We start from the raw sequence: 17,624 nt of genomic DNA on the forward strand, positions 1-17,624 counted from the left end.
CAGTGAAACCTTGTAGGTAATCATGCACAAGCGGGTTTATGAAACTGGAATATCTCGTTATCCATAACCATAATTATGTTTCTGTCCATGCAGACAGGACAGCTTCTGACCAATGCACAGTTACTGACCAGGCACCCCTTTTACAAAGCAGTAAGGTGATCGTAAGCCACGATTCGTCAATCATTTCAACTGAATTGTTATGAAGTGTAAGTACACATGTGTTGATATTAATGTAATGCTTTCCTTCCTTATTTATTTACGATCTGCCTACCTCAGAAAAAGCTCAGGAAGGCACGGTGCCCCTAATGTCGCTGTGAATAGGTCTGTCAGTTATAAACTTGGTTAATGAATGCAAATTGGCAAATTGCTAGGGGCTGTGAAACAGTCTGGCCATTACTACAAATGACGTATGGTACACTGTTAACACTCGTCGTGTATTTTCCTTCCTACAAAAGTGGCTGTTACGGTATCCTCGAGTGTATCTCTAACTAGAAGGCTTCACTTGCCCATCTTGATACGGAAATGGTGCCTTGGTGGGCAAAGCAGTTAAAATCAAGAATTGGGAACAATGACATAAGAACGAGACCTCCCGCCACCACTAACCAAAATGCTGATTCTGTTTTTTGGATATTTTGGATAATTCTTTGATTAAGACAGACACTAAAGTCAAAACATCGTGAAACTCTAACGCACATTATATCAGCTAAATAATAACCACGATGTTTTGGGAGTCCATGGTCATCATTCCGATGCACTTCCTCAAAAAAATACAGAGACTTTATGGTTGACCCTGGCTTTGAACTCGTTGAATATTCTTAATGTCCACCTGACTGGGAACTGTAAGATTTCATCTTTTCCCAACTGCCTGACGACCATTACTGGAAGGATTATGACGTCATCACGATGTTGACAACAGTGGGAGAGGTGTCACGCACACACGTCACATTTCATCGCGAGCAAACCTTCTGCATTAGTCGGATCAAGTACCCGAGCATCTGGGACATTAATGAGCTGCCAACTCTGTCAAAGCACCGTTTGAATCGCATTTGAAATAAGTTACGGCTTAAGAAGCATATTGTAGGAATGACAACTTCTGTGATCTCCAAGAGTGCAGGGAGAAAACAGGCGCCAATACAGGTTAATATACACTAAACTGGTTACAGAGTTGTCCCTCTTTAAACTATTTAACCGGGTTGTCCTACTTTAAAGCGGTTCGTACGGTTGTCTTTCTTTAAACTGGTTATCAGTGTTGTCTTCTTTAAACTGGTTAACAGTGTTGTCTTTCTTTAAACTGGTTAACGTGGCTGTCGTTCTTTAAACTAGTTAACATGGCTGTCTTTCTTAAAACTGATTATCAGTGTTGTCCTTTTTTAACCTGTTTAACAGTGTTGTCATTCTTTAAACTGGTTAATATGGCTGTCTTTCTTTAAACGTTCAAGTTTGTCACACGTTCGTCAGTAGGTAAAATGAACCAGTATTCGTTAGCCTGCGTTTTCAGTCTGAAAACATGCATAAGCAGCCACAAACAGTATCGTCAGTCATGAACCTGTGTTGTTTAGTAAATTGTGTCGTCAGGCGGTATATTGTATTATCAGTCGGTAAAATGTGTCGTCAGGCAGTAAACTGTGTTGTTTAGTAAATTGTGTCGTCAGGCGGTATATTGTATTATCAGTCGGTAAAATGTGTCGTCAGGCAGTAAACTGTGTTGTTTAGTAAATTGTGTCGTCAGGCATGAACCTGTGTTGTTTAGTAAATTGTGTCGTCAGGCGGTATATTGTATTATCAGTCGGTAAAATGTGTCGTCAGGCAGTAAACTGTGTTGTTTAGTAAATTGTGTCGTCAGGCGGTATATTGTATTATCAGTCGGTAAAATGTGTCGTCAGGCAGTAAACTGTGTTGGCAATCTGTAAACTGTTATTCAGTTATTAGCGTCTCTAAACCTACATATTCTAAACCACTCAAAGTTTGCTAAGAATTCTGCTTTGGTGGAATGATATAACGTCCAACAACATACCCCTAAATACCCAGTGCACGATGACTGTATAACCCCAATAGGACCTCACTTTTATGTTACTCCTCACTTACAGAGGCGTGTAGTCACAGATACCGGCGCTTGAAAATCAGTTTCGAATGTTCAGTGGCAGAACTGTTGCAGAATTATCTGATTCGCACAGCCGCATCGTGTCAGGATCGCTGAGTGATGCGACAGGACAGAGCAGGACACCGTTATTACGTAGGAGCCCCAAGTCCTCAATCCAAACAAACACCTGTGGAACCAGGTGCAGATCACACTCTACCAACAACACTACAGGAACACGACAAAGATTTTACTGAAGTGGGAAATTATGTTAATTTTTCAGCTATTGTGAACGTGAAAAGATGGCGCTACGCTGGGTTTTACGGACAATGAATTCATCTTCATGATTTGTTTACGTTTAGATCATTTTGATGTCGCTTATCTGACTGAATATTCATCACATTTCCCTTTTTTAGCATGGTGCGTGGCACATCGCAACGGATTTCTCAAAAATGATACGTCTTCAACCTTTGTATTGTCTTTAGCTATGTCAACAGCTGCACGCAAATTGACGTGATGTTGTGCTCCTCAGTTAACTCTGAGGACTATAGTCTCGTTGAATCATCGAGCAGTGTTGGAGGAACATTGTTGCCGGAATGAACATCATTTAGTTTAATGTCGACAGTATGTCCTCGCTGTCTTTGAAGCTTTTAATGATCTCAACCTCAGAAATGTCTCCAGTTACGTCACTCCCAGATGTGTTTGATCTCATGCCAACCGTTCAGCATATCCAGCCAGACATGATGACAGTCCACAGGTCGCTATCATACACAATCATTCTAATCCACTTCAAACAGAGCTTAATCAGACCAGCATAGTAAGAGAGAGTCGCAGTCTCGTGGACAACCAGCGTAGGGTTTCAACTGAAACCATATCAGTTTTAGAATTTTTTGTCTTTTTTTTTTGTCTCGCTCCTCCAAGACCATATAACATCATGAAACCTTTCAGTTCTGTGGGAATCGTCGGGGGTATTTATTCAGCTACATTCAGCGGATTGTGGGACCGCTTCAGTAAACATGCGCTGTCGTCCCGATGAAGGCGCCTTCATCTCAGTTGCACCGTCACAAAGCACATGTGCAGCATCACGATCTGTGTGTGAGGACTACTGTCAGGGATAGTGTGTTTGGTGTATCAATGGCAGAAAATAAAGACATAACAGCTGTATATGATCCTCAGAAAGAAACATCCTCACAGGAAAGAAGGGGCAGTGAAATCTCATAGAAAAATAGTGCAGTTGCGAGTCTGTGATGTTGGGGAAAAGTAGATTTGGTGTGATCTAACGGACTGGAGAGCGTGACCTAAGAAAATATAGCTCTTGAGTCATCTCACAGCTAAGCACCGGCTATGATACTTGGGAACGTGGAGATTGTCTGGCATGTAATAACGAACTCACTGTTTTGTCTTACAGATAAGCAGCAGCTGTGAAACTCAGGAATGGTGTGACTGGTCAGGGAAAAGTGACTGTGTGATCTTAACAGTTGAGATGACTTGAAGTTTGAGTTGCATCGGCCTGATTTCAGCCATATAGCGACGAGACCAAGTCTGCATTCACACAGTGTGTCACACTCCAATCACATAGTTCAACCGAGTTTCTTTAAACACATGTTTATTCCAACATTTCTATCCACAAAAGGAAAATGTCAAATTAAATTACATTAATTAATTAAAATACAGGCGATTTGTCACGCATATTGCAGTTACAATTTATGGTGCAGATCAATCTCTCTCAAGTAGTTATCAATGAGATATCCGCTCACGCGGGGAAAAAGATCTTTCAAATCTATCACTTCATAATGTGAGTTCCTTGCATTTGCAACTCCAAGCAATCAAGCTGAATGTGCTTGACGGAGAACACCTCATCGCAAGAGATACACATAGGAGTTCGATCTCCATCCGTTTGGAGCAGATAGTCATGAGTAAATTGACTGTAACCAATACGACGATGTCATAGAGTTACATTTGATAGCGTGGGTCTGACTTTCATCGAGCAACGTAATGAGATGGAGTGTGTAAAACGTAGCGATGGTGCTACCACATAGAAAAACATGTGATTTCAGTGAAAAGTACCCGACTGTCTCATCTCGGTCGAAAATGTAACAACTGTGAGATGTCAACCAATGAAAGTACTGTCTGGTGTGTTCAGTCTCCTTTAATCTTTGCCACTTATTTTGAGTTTTCATTTATACTGACGGTTTCAAGAAATTTCAGGAGCAGTGCCCTGCTGTGGAGACAAAGCATAAAGTTTTCGACTGCATGGATGTTTTACCAACTTAAAGTAATCTTCTTCAGTAGAATAAGTTAGTGATGGGGTTGCCTTGCGGTTAAACTATTCAGACGTCAAAGATCCAGGTTCGATTCCCCACGTGCACAATGTGAGAAGCCCTTTCTGGTAGCCTTAATGTCAAACTGGAATACTGCTAAAGACTAAAAACTAAACTACGCTCACACATTGGCAGATGTTCTCATTCTCAGAAGGCATGACACTGCTGCTATGCACTGTCCATAATCCATTCTGTTTGCATGGACAGAGACATGGTTATAGTTATGGGTAGCGACCTCTTCGCCGCGGCTTCTGCTCGTGTCCACCCACTCATCACCCACCCATCAAGTATATGGGCAATTGTTGTAACACTCAACAGGCAGCCCCGAACACTTCCAGTAAGACCTTCACCACCTCTAACTAACCTTCGCAACTTTCAACATCTACCTAAAGGAAATCATCAGATGTCGTATTATCAGTCTCAACTTCCTGGGGATTATACAACTCTTGCAGGAACTTGACGCACCGAGATACTTTGCACCAGCAACGAGGTGTTTGCACATATTCACGTGGCCACCGTCTGGTCATATGCCAAAGCATTCATGGGTTCTCTTAAACGCATAGGGTTGCGTACTGCACACTAGTGCTGTGACAACACTGAAAGTCTGGTCTCAATCAAACTCACTCTCAATGTTACCTATAACATACACCTTGTCCTACTCCTTGGTTTCCCTGATCCATAACATACACCCTGTCCTACTCCTTCGTTTCCCTGATATGTTACCCACAACATACACCCTGTCCTACTCCTTGGTTTCCCTGATATGTTACCCATAACATACACCCTGTCCTACTCCTTGGTTTCCCTGATATGTTACCCATAACATACACCCTGTCCTACTCCTTGGTTTCCCTGATATGTTACCCATAACATACACCCTGTCCTACTCCTTGGTTTCCCTGATATGTTACCCACAACATACACCCTGTCCTACTCCTTGGTTTCCCTGATATGTTACCCACAACATACACCCTGTCCTACTCCTTGGTTTCCCTGATATGTTACCCATAACATACACCCTGTCCTACTCCTTGGTTTCCCTGATATGTTACCCATAACATACACCCTGTCCTACTCCTTGGTTTCCCTGATATGTTACCCACAACATACACCCTGTCCTACTCCTTGGTTTCCCTGATATGTTACCCATAACATACACCCTGTCCTACTCCTTGGTTTCCCTGATATGTTACCCACAACATACAACTTGTCCTACTCCTTGGCTTCCCTGATATGTTACCCACAACATACGCCTTGTCCTATTCCTTGGTTTCCCTGATATGTTATCCACAACACACCTTGTCCTCATCCTTGGCTTCCCTGATATGTTACCCATAACATACACCCTGTCCTACTCCTTGGTTTCCCTGATATGTTACCCATAACATACACCCTGTCCTACTCCTTGGTTTCCCTGATATGTTACCCATAACATACACCCTGTCCTACTCCTTGGCTTCCCTGATATGTTACCCATAACATACACCCTGTCCTACTCCTTGGTTTCCCTGATATGTTACCCATAACATACACCCTGTCCTACTCCTTGGTTTCCCTGATATGTTACCCATAACATACACCCTGTCCTACTCCTTGGCTTCCCTGATATGTTACCCATAACATACACCCTGTCCTACTCCTTGGTTTCCCTGATATGTTACCCATAACATACACCCTGTCCTACTCCTTGGTTTCCCTGATATGTTACCCATAACATACACCCTGTCCTACTCCTTGGCTTCCCTGATATGTTACCCATAACATACACCCTGTCCTACTCCTTGGTTTCCCTGATATGTTACCCATAACATACACCCTGTCCTACTCCTTGGCTTCCCTGATATGTTACCCATAACATACACCCTGTCCTACTCCTTGGTTTCCCTGATATGTTACCCACAACATACAACTTGTCCTACTCCTTGGTTTCCCTGATATGTTACCCATAACATACACCCTGTCCTACTCCTTGGTTTCCCTGATATGTTACCCACAACATACAACTTGTCCTACTCCTTGGTTTCCCTGATATGTTACCCACAACATACAACTTGTCCTACTCCTTGGTTTCCCTGATATGTTACCCACAACACACTCCTTGCCATGTTCCCTACTCTAAGTGCATACGAAGACAACCTTCTCAGGTTTAGTGTATCTGCATTTCAAGATATATTGACTACATATCCAAGATATTTTATAGTTATGATGTAAGGTGGCAAATAGCAACAGTTTCAAGACATTTACAAAATAGTGTCTCTCAAGGGAGCTGACATAAGATAAGATAAGATAAGATAAGATAAGATAAGATAAGATAAGATAAGATAAGATAAGGACTGTAGGGAAAAACAAAGAAGCACTTTGAGCATGCATGTGTGACTGACTGAAGGCTGTGTATGAAATAAAACCTCCCAACCACCCGAGACAAGCTAGATTTCTGACACTACTGAAGTGATACATACATACCCATACAGTAACATAAAAAGGCCAATTTTGAAATTACAACAAAACAATCATTAATGAAGTGTTATGCTGATCAGAGATGAGAGGTCACTGGTAAAATGTATTGAAAGGGCAGCGGATAATGAGATTGGAATGAGGAGACAAAATTCACTCCTTCTGGCAGTCAGATCAACCTGGTATCAGGTGTTGATGATGAACACTGACAAGTAACAGTATCTCGTTTAGAAAACTGACGGAATCAATACCACCAAGTTGTTCTGTTTTGTTGAGTCTGTAAATGATGAACAGTAACAAACACCACTATAGATTCCATGTTATGTATTTATCATTTATCCCCCATATATGCACATTTCTCTCAATGAAACAAGAATGAACATGTACAGGAATGGTACAACAAATATATACCTCAGTATACCTTCCATATATATTCATGATGAAAATCTCCATTGTAAGCTTCAAGTGATGACTAGCATCCTGCTACCATACTGACAGGAGAACAATTATTCTAGGCAAGCAATCTCTGCTGTCAGACATACTATCAGGGACATTTTTACAGAGTGACAGGAGGACCTGTAGTGTGAAAACATCACCACCACTAGGTGCTGAAGGTGTGTGGACACAAAGTAACATCCTGCTACAGGGATACAGTTGTTTTGCTGGATGGGTTTAAACTGGTGACATTATGTTGCAGAACATACAACTTTTGCTCAGTGAGGCCTCCTCCCAACTCACCTTCAATATGCAGTCAACAAATACCTTAACATCACCAATTTGTATAAGATTTAATCTCATTTGGATGATATTCTATGTACATCGTAAATGTACCTTCTACACATAAGCATATATACATATACATACTCTTCAAAAAAAGTAGGGGAACCTGAACTTTGAAGTCTGGTAGAAAGAAATCCATCGAGGAACGTTGCAATGACATTCATCTTGTGTATGCAACATCATTTCACATTATCAACCTCCACACACACACACAATGCATGGGAGAGACTTGCAGAATGTGGGAGCCTCCTACATGTGCTTGGGATGTCATTAGGAATCTTGACGTTTTTCAGGAAGGTCGATGAATCACTGTAGACCATTTTTTCCCAGTAATTTTCTTTCATCTGTGCATGGTCAGGGTTTTCAGGGTCAAATCACACAGTACTGACTGAAAATTGTAAACCTGAAATTTTCATGCCATACTCAAGTCACCTAACAAGGGGGATAACTGAACGAACAGCTTTGCTTTGAATGAAATCCATGACGTGATGCATTCTCAAAACATCCATTATTATTGTATCAACATTGATTCAATCCCATATATCTTCCAATTTTGACAATCATACGTTGAAAGTACAGTTCCCCTACTTTTTTTTAAGAGTATATGAAAAATCATCTCAGCTCCTATTCAGTGGAAAGTTCTGAATTTTAAAATTAAATCCATGGTGTAAAGTACTTAATCATTTGGATGGTGTTCAGTTTCTATTTAATCGGACGAAAAGTGATTTGCTTTTGGAAAAACATTTGATCTGTTTTAAACGGATGGTAAACTGAACAGGTACATGTGGCCAGTTTACTGAGTAACACTGAAGGTATCCCCAAACGATTCTCTTATCAAGTACCAGATACACAACACTAGTATAATCTAAAGACGCCATTAGACACACATCATCAACATTATAAACTATACCAATAAATACAGATGACTGATAAAAAAGACATCCTTATCACAGAACATACATACATGATTTGTTGGTTGTGGATGCACATGAGTGAGTTATTGAGTTTAGTTTTACACCTCACTCTCCAATATTCCAGCCACGTGATGGAAGGGACCCATATGAAGTCACTGTAGTAATGACCACTCACAGGCAACAGACTTACCAGAGGTGTCCAAACACAACACACTAGCTGAACAGATGTCAAACATTCTGGTTTTGTTTACAGGTCACCCAGGTGTCTCAGATAATGGTGAGTTTACAGGTAACAGGGAGTTTACACAAATCCAGGTGTTCACAGGTAACACAAGAAATACAGTAACCCAGGTGATTAAGATAACATACAGTTTTCAGTAACCCAGGTATTCACAGGTAATATGGGTTTTACAGTAGCTCCGGTCTCTAAGATAACCTACAGTTTACAGGGAGTTTACACAGACCCAGGTGTTCATAGGTTATCTCAGAGGTAACGGTGAGATGTTTCTTGACCGACCATGGTGTAGTCACTACATGATTGAAATCAAGACAAGCTGAGTTAAACATATTACACAGCACTGTTATTAACCTGACAATGGATATGAGTAGAATAAATGACTGCATAGATGTTGAGACAACAAAGTACATACAACACTGTGATGAAGTATTGACACTGATAACACCTGAGCAACCTTCAACGATGTCCATTACAATGTAGTGTGGTTGCCAGATGACCTGAGAGATCCCACTGGTCTATGTACTGTAGATATCACAGTCTGCTGGATGGAGGTAAAACTCATCTCTTCATGGATGTATCTATGTCTTGAGTTGTCTGGATCCACGAGTCACATGGGTTCGGAAAATCTACAAATGAAATATGAGCAGATGAAGAATAAAAGAATGAAAAGACAGTTTTCAAGAGCGGTGATATCTGTGTTAATCTAGAAAGTAGTGGTTCATGTGAGAGGCAAAATATGACTTTTTGTTATTTCCAACTTCATGACAGACACTTGTCTGGTGAGCCCATAACATGTAAAACTTGGAATGAAGAAGCACATGCATCCGGGAGAATTACACAATAACCTACTTATCACAGTGTGTTTTTGACCAATGGTTGTAAGTGGAATAAGGTTGTTACTGACCACTGCCAAGGCCGCTCCACTGGTCAGGAACATGCAGAAAGTAGCGGTCCATCGCCTCCAGGAAGCGGCTCCGGTACAGCTGAGGGGAGACAACTGTCGGTGTCTTACCTGTCAATCAGAGAAAACAACACCTGCATGTTAATCATGGAACTCATATGATAATTGTAGGACACAAGCATGAGGAAATTCTTAGTCTACTAATTTTTAACTAAAACTGGAAAACAAGAACAATTCACCTTTCTGTAATTACAGTTACCTTAATTTAAGAGCAGTCAACAAAATCCTTCCAAGTATTTTGAAACAATTAAAGCAAGTGTAGTTGGACACACTGCCAGCATCACTCACCCTGTCCACCAATGATGCCAATCTGGGACTTCACCAGCATTTCCAGCTTCTTGTCCCAGGTGAATGTGCGAATGTAATCTGGAGCAAGACAACACAAACATTGGCTGACAAGAAGAAGAAGCAAATATATTCTGCATAGACCACCACACTAACATTATTATGCACTGGAAAACGTGAGTAAGATTAATGAGTTGTTGTTCTGAGTAGTTAGACTGACCAATGATTCCGACAACCAGCTCCTTCCTCGCTTCGTCCAGCCCTACAAGCAGGGAGTAGTCCATCACCAGAATGCTAGACAGGAACTCTGAGTCACTAGAGATGGCTGCATTCAGCACTGTCTTGGAGTGTGGCCGCATGTACAGGGGTGACTCCACACTCACTGAAACAATGGTGAACACCTCATCAAACAACTGATTTTTACATCAAAGAAAACCAAGTTTTTTCTAAAATGCCTCAAGTATCAGGAAGGATACCAAATAACCACACATCACAGGCATTGTAACTGTACAGTTAAAGTGTCAGACACTGGCAACAGTGTTTACCAATATACATCTACATACAGAATAGACACACTGCCTTCCATCAATGTGTTTCAGCAGTTATTTCATAAGAATGTAATCTGCTAGTGCTGTCTAAAGTGTGTAAGTTTCTTATGTTTCATTTAAGAAGATGGAATCCAATCATGGTACTATGTACTGCCTAGCACTGTCTTTCTAAACTTTACTATGTAAAGAGATAATGAAGTCAATGTGCAGGAGTGCTACTGACACTTGAGAAGGTTTTCATCAAGGAGCACCAGTTCTTCCTCTCGTTTCCCGGACGTATTAACCAAGCGGTTCCTCATTGAGCCCTTCAGGTCAAATGTCTAACAAACAGGAAAACACATGGGAAACATGAAAACAACTTTAACCAGCTCACATGGAATTTGTTCACGCCAATTTAGTTCAATACAGACACAGTGACCTGTCAACAATATTTGCGCTATCAGACTATATACTGACTCCAGATAAATGTAGACACACAACACATCGTGGCTGAGGAACAGGGCACAGTTAAATAGTCTGCAACTGGGCTTCAAAACAAGTGTCAAGGGAGATAACCTGGGTGATCTTCCTGTTGTAGAAGAGGTTCTCCATCACCAGCAAGTCCTGCTTCAGGGCATGGTTGGTTTGGGTGTTGCGGAAACCAATCCTGTAGACACCAAGGATCTTTGCCAGTGCAGTTGGCCTCTGCATATACACATAGTTGACAAAGTCTCATGAGTCAGCTTGGCTTATACAAAATAATCACCTGAACACAATCTTGAAACAATACTTGATATCTGCACTCATTAAAGGGTTACATGCAACCAAAACAGTAAATATAATTAAAACACAATTATCATTTACTCGTGTCAAATAATATACATTGCTGATTATGAAAACATATATAAACAAAATTATAAGTATACAATCACAAACACAAGCGCATGCGACATTTTGCACTTGGGTTATCTACCCATGAAACAAAGCAGCCAGGATACCAAACCCCAGTCAGAGTGGGTTTACATGCACTCAAGTGAAACGAAGACTTTCATAGGCTTGTTCATTTTCTGACACTTCCGGGGCTCTTTGAGTGTGTATAGAGATGTTGGGTTTTGTAAATACATACTGCATTGGCATTCAATCAAATCATCAAATATTGAGATTGTGAACTACTGCGTAGCTGGAAACTCGTCCAAGCACAAAGCGGAACTTGAAATTAACAATCTGAGTTTGCACCAGTTTCCATCCAATCCAATCATGCAAGGAACATGGATGCAGTTTGTTTGAAAACAAAAGACATTGTAGCAAGTCTTGTGTACAAGTATCACACCTGCCTGTGTTTGTAATTACATGTCACAGAGACTGAACTCAGTACATACAGAACACATGGCCAGCACATGAGCCATAAATCCTGTTTTGTTTATGGTATATCTTGATTGATGTTAAGTTAAAATTGTATGTGGTCAGTGAATGAAATTGTGTATTGCATATTGACAGGCAGGCAGGCACATAGGTGTCAACAAAACAGACACTGAGTTTTGTCTGTGACAGAGGCTGCTTGACACAATCAACATGTTTTTCCTATGCTTATATAGACATAAATTAAAACAGTTCAGTTTTCAATCTGAGCACTTTTTAACAATGAATTTCTTAATGATACACCTTCTTGAGAGCCATGTTTGCAAATCTGCCAGCCCCCATAAAGCAAGATGTGAAAAAAAGTTAAAAAAAGTATGAAACCAGCATATTTGTATTACTGCAGACCCAAGATGCTTGTAATCGCATGAAATATCTTTCGTTCTCCAACTTCAAACACAGCACTGATTCTTGTATGCATCACCTGCTGCGCTTTTAGGTGTCGCCTTCCTGGTTCAAGTAGCACAAACCTGCAGATTGTGCATGCACTATGTGCACAGTGCAGCACAAATGCTGAAACCACATTCACCCCAGCCAGGGTGAAATTAGTGAACTGTTTGAACTCAGATTTCACTGGATTTGTTTTCATCTCTTTATTTTTCAACTTCATAGGCTGAATTTGAATTTTTGATGATTTGTTACTGTTAGTCCACATCAAAAGATATTAGAACTGCAAAGTTGTGTTTCACGTTGAATGTATGCTTTAACTTTATTTTCTTGCAGTGTCAGAAAGAAACAGCTTATCTAGTATGATCTGTGCAGAATTAGAGGTAATGTTGATGTATTTATCAATCAGACAACCTTGATAGTAATGTTTTGTTTCTATTATTACCATGATACAGTGGAATAGTGCTCTGTATCATATATTTACCTCACCTTTTCTCGATAGGCTCTTGTAATGTACTTGAAATATTCAGGACCAAACTTCTCAAATGATTCCACCTCCATACCAGACATTTGTTTCAAGATAAATCGGTCATCTAGAAATGTCAGACACACTATGTTATTTATGTATAAAACAAATTCATCAATGTTGAACTGTTTCTGTTTAAATACAATAAATTAATCATACAAACAATTAAAAACTGAAGCAATTTCCTGAGCATAGCCACATTTTAAAAACTTCCATTCATACCAAGGATTACCAGTCCATACAAGATAGTACCAAGTATCAGTCAGTCTTAAAAGTTAAGGTTGGCAGAAACCTATTGTTCAGTGATGTGACCATACATACCTATTTCAGCAAAGTGAAAGAGTTTACTTTTACTGCACTATTGGCAATATTCCTTCAGTATCATGGTTTTGGTCACCAGCAATGTGCTTAACACATTGTACTCATGTGGGGAATTGAACCTGGGTTTTTGGTGTGATGAGTGAACACTTTAACCACTAGGTTAAGCCACCTCCCCATGTCAGCAAAGTAAACACTCACCATCAGTCTTACAGAAGGTGGACCCAGACTTCCCTCCCTTGGCCTCCCAGGGCTTGCAGCGACACAAAGACCTAATGAACCTGTTGAGCAGAAGAAAACTCAGTCTGATGTTTGCCCAACAGAGTCTGATATCACCATCACCACAACCTGTTCAACTCCCTCAACACACTCCTCCCCACCCTATCAACAGTCTGGTAACCTCTTGCATCAAGGCTTTTCAGTTCTCTCTAAGTGAAGACTGTTACAGAAGAAGACTGGTAGCATTCCTACAAGAGACTGGTGTGTTTAGACTCACATGTCCTCTCCTGCAGAGAAAATGAGCTTACGGAGTTGACGGAAGGGCTCGGCAAAGTAGATCTTGCAGTAAAACCTTGCCCCACTGTCAGCAAATTCTGAAACAGACAAGATCAATGTAACCCTCCACTTTCACACCAGCACCAGCTGATCCTGGCCCTGATAAAGGACAGCATATATGGAATACTGATTCAAGCTGAGAGCAAATGTGAGGGCAAAGATGAAAAACCACATAGGTCAATGTGAGGGCAAAGATGAATAACCACATAGGTCAATGTGAGGGCAAAGATGAATAACCACATAGGTCAATGTGAGGGCAAAGATGAATAACCACATAGGTCAATGTGAAGGCAAAAGTGAGAATTCATGCAGTTCAGTGTGACCACAAGAGTCAGTACTCACGCAGCTCGATGTGGGGGCTGATGGTCTGTTTGCTGGTGGCCTTGGACCTGTCCACCTCACTGACCGTACTGGACGAGAGAACTGAGTAGCTGTCAGGGTCTTCTGGAAACACAACACGGGTCACTTCTTCAGACATCTTACTAACTGCATATTTCAAAAACATCAGTTAACATATGTATTTGATTTAAGTTCCTCATTCAAATGGATGTCCCATAACCTACGTGCAGCAGCTATATGAAGGAAGTCATAGTTCATACATGAGTAATCGATCTTCATCTTTGAACTACCATCTACACAAAAAACACAAAAACTTAATCAAGCATGTGGTATCTCCAGTTCATCTAAAACAAATTTTGGTTACCTAGAAAAATCTCAATGAGACACATTAATGGCAACTCAAATGTTGATCAAGGTGTATTCATAACTTCAATTTCATTAAGGGATTGTGATTTTCACTTTAATGAGACAAGTTCATCAAACTGCTACTAAACATATCCTTGGCTACACTCCAAAACATAGTCATATCTTGCACATGCTACACCCAGATACATTAAGACATGACTCACATATAACACAAATCAAACAACAGTAAGTGAACACCATGCATGTACAGAGTTCAAGTATGTCTTGTGAAACACTTGTCAACATTACATGCCATTACCAGAATGTATGCTTCATGTTCCCACATCTAACTAGCCCCCGATATTGTAATTAAGATTATGTGATCATTACTGGGTAGACTGATGCACTGCATAATTCATGCCCAAATCCGTGTTTAAGGGATATGAGCCAAACTAGCTGTGACTGAGAGTCAGCGCCAAATTCTCCTTTAACATGAAACATTAACCCAAGAAATATCCATAAGCTTGTAACACCAGAGTAAGCAGCGGGTGACATATAACATGTAACGAACTAAAGCTTCTCGACAAAAGCAACAACACTGTGACTAATTGGAGAAAATATTAAAAGCATAAAATCTGACTGCCTCAGTGAGAAATATCATTGTACTGTCTTTCTATCACAGAGTGAGTTACTGTGAAGCTTAAATGTGAAACATAACCATGTCACTTTGAATCATGCATGCTTCTTCTTTTTATTGCCAATGATCAATGTCATTTTCCAAATTTCCTGTGACATATGAATCTCAAAATGATAATTCCTGCTTGCCAACTGAGCAAAGTTTAATATGGTTCCACCCATCTGTTGGTACTCTGTACCAGGCCCCCCTAAGTAATTGAAGGAATTACAGCAAATTTGAAGGAATTGCATCTCAAATGTAAACAAACGCAGCCCACTCGCGAAACAATTGCAGCGATATCGGTAGTTTAGCGGTAATAACAGAAACACATCGGCCCTATCGGAAGCAATGTCGGTAATACTGGAAACACGCTCGGCCATCTTCGGAGATTTTTCGGTCGCGAACGGAAACTCACGCAGCAAAACATGGCGTCGTTGGAAGAAACACCCGTCTCGGTGAGTTGTGTTTTTAGTTCCTATTATTACATTTTTATACTTATCTATCTTTGACCACCCGTGTTGAATGCGTTTAGGTATGAGGTGTTGTCGGGACAATAGCTTATGTTTTTAGGAAAAGATTGTCACTGCAGAACAGTGTCACAAGTCATGCCCCTGGAGATTGTTTACAGCTGAACATCGAAGTCGTGCCGATGATTACGAACATCATGAACGTGCGCCATGAAGAAGTTTATGAGCAATAATTTTTCTTTGTATGAAGTGCAATTGACAAATTTAAACACATTTTACAAAAAAAAATGATGTTATATCTAGCGCACGAACCTTCATTCAGCAATATTCTTGATATTTGAGAGTAACCTGTAAATATTTTAACTGGGTCTTGTTGCCAGTGGTTGACATGGACAATGCTGTGATGGTACACAATAAACCAACACACTATGCCTGATCTACTATTGGGTGTGTTGTCACACTTGGGCTAAGTCATACTTGGTATTTAAATGTCATACTGGGTGTATTAGTGGGCCATACACAGTACATTAATTCACACTTGGTTAATAAATGTCAGACTTGATATATAAATGTCACACTGGGTGTATTATTGTGTCATACACAGTACACTATCTGGGTAATTGTGTGTCACACTGTGTATTGTCATACCTGATATATAAATGTCATACTTAGTCTATAAATGTCAAACTTAGTGTATTAGTGTGCCATACACAGTGCATTAATACACACTTGGTCTATAAATGTCATACTTGGTATATAAATATCATACTGGGTGTACTAGTGTGCCATTCAGTCACACTTGCTCAATAAATGTCATACGTGGTATATAAATGTCATGCACAGTGTATTAATGTGCCATACACAGTGCATTAATTTACACTTGCTCTATTAATGTCACACTTGGTATACAAATGCCATACTGGGTGTAAGTGACATGTTAAATATATTCAATATGGCAAACCTGGTTTACTAATGTGGAATATTAAGTATACATGGTCAAACACAAATTAAACTTGGAGGATAAACCATGACATATGGTCATATGATGGGTAATACAAGTCTTCAGGGACGTCCACAAACCCCCAGAAACCCATAATGTCAATAGAAAGAATAAAGGAGTGAATTATCACACTTCCCTACGGCTCACATCTCACAGTGTGAACACTGCAGCGTCTACAGGTAATGTTAAAGATGATGGGTGATATCTACAAGATCAATGACGTAAGTGTGTTGTTGTGAAATTTGTGTCACAACATAGTCCACACACCTCAATGACATGCACGAAATGACATTACTGTGTTGACATGTGAACAAGTGCTGATCACGAGCAACATAAACTAATAAGAAGCAAAGTGACAACCTGGAGGAAGAACACATGCAGGGGAAAATAAAAACTATGTGCTTCTGATTTACTTCCCCTTCAAACAAGGAAACTGACACCACCAAAAACAGACAAAACGACTGAATGTCACCACTTTACTGTGGTGAGTAGAAACTAGGATTGGAGCAATGACAGTTTTCCTAGGTAAAACAAAAGTCAAGCCAGATAGTTACACAGCATGTCACTGATACACATGACAATAATTTCAATCAAGGAAACTATATGACACAATGGAAAGAAATGTTCTACAAAAATATGCTGTATGTTTGGAAACTGGTTCCCATCAGAAACACATGTTTCATTTCACTGTCATCTCATGCAAATACCTTCATTGCTATCTCCATCAATTTTAGGGGTGTATTTCACTGCATCAATAAATTCATTTTTTCTTGACATACAAGGACTTTGTTCCTTAGATGTTCCTCGGAAAAAAGACAAAACCCCACTTCCTGCACGTTTGCCTGAAGAAATTCCACATAAATTGTTCATGAAAAACAATACTGATGTGAAGAAATCAGACACCAACTTGCATAATGGACAGTTTTCAGTAACATGAACCTTGCATGCAGATGCAAGTCAGACAACTGGTATTTAAAACATCTCTACAATCATAACTTTATGTACTTTGTGCAACATTCACATTACGTCTAGAACAAG

General features: G+C 40.1%; 2 protein-coding genes across 6 annotated transcripts in view; one reads left to right on the forward strand and one right to left on the reverse strand.

The window, feature by feature from the left end:
* LOC137298287 (armadillo repeat-containing protein 8-like) overlaps positions 1–17,624 on the forward strand; it is an 801,735-nt gene that overhangs the window by 70,703 nt on the left and 713,408 nt on the right. The window lies entirely within an intron of this gene.
* The window catches only part of LOC137298284 (1-phosphatidylinositol 3-phosphate 5-kinase-like), a 64,833-nt gene continuing 54,370 nt past the window's right edge, over positions 7,162–17,624 (reverse strand). For 4 of the 5 annotated variants that reach the window (XM_067830471.1, XM_067830468.1, XM_067830469.1 and 1 more), the window contains 10 exons: positions 14,102–14,203; positions 13,701–13,797; positions 13,406–13,485; positions 12,850–12,953; positions 11,134–11,262; positions 10,802–10,898; positions 10,251–10,412; positions 10,034–10,111; positions 9,689–9,796; positions 7,162–9,410 (listed from right to left, as the gene is read on the reverse strand). In XM_067830471.1, the coding sequence (XP_067686572.1) occupies positions 9,343–9,410; positions 9,689–9,796; positions 10,034–10,111; positions 10,251–10,412; positions 10,802–10,898; positions 11,134–11,262; positions 12,850–12,953; positions 13,406–13,485; positions 13,701–13,797; positions 14,102–14,203 (1,025 nt within the window). In that variant the 3' untranslated portion in view covers positions 7,162–9,342. Of the gene's footprint in view, positions 9,411–9,688; positions 9,797–10,033; positions 10,112–10,250; positions 10,413–10,801; positions 10,899–11,133; positions 11,263–12,849; positions 12,954–13,405; positions 13,486–13,700; positions 13,798–14,101; positions 14,204–17,624 lie in introns of those variants that run through there. The other variant, XM_067830473.1, reaches the window with a different exon arrangement.

Source organism: Haliotis asinina, chromosome 10, assembly GCF_037392515.1.
Source record: "Haliotis asinina isolate JCU_RB_2024 chromosome 10, JCU_Hal_asi_v2, whole genome shotgun sequence".
Taxonomy (NCBI): Eukaryota; Metazoa; Mollusca; class Gastropoda; order Lepetellida; family Haliotidae; genus Haliotis; species Haliotis asinina.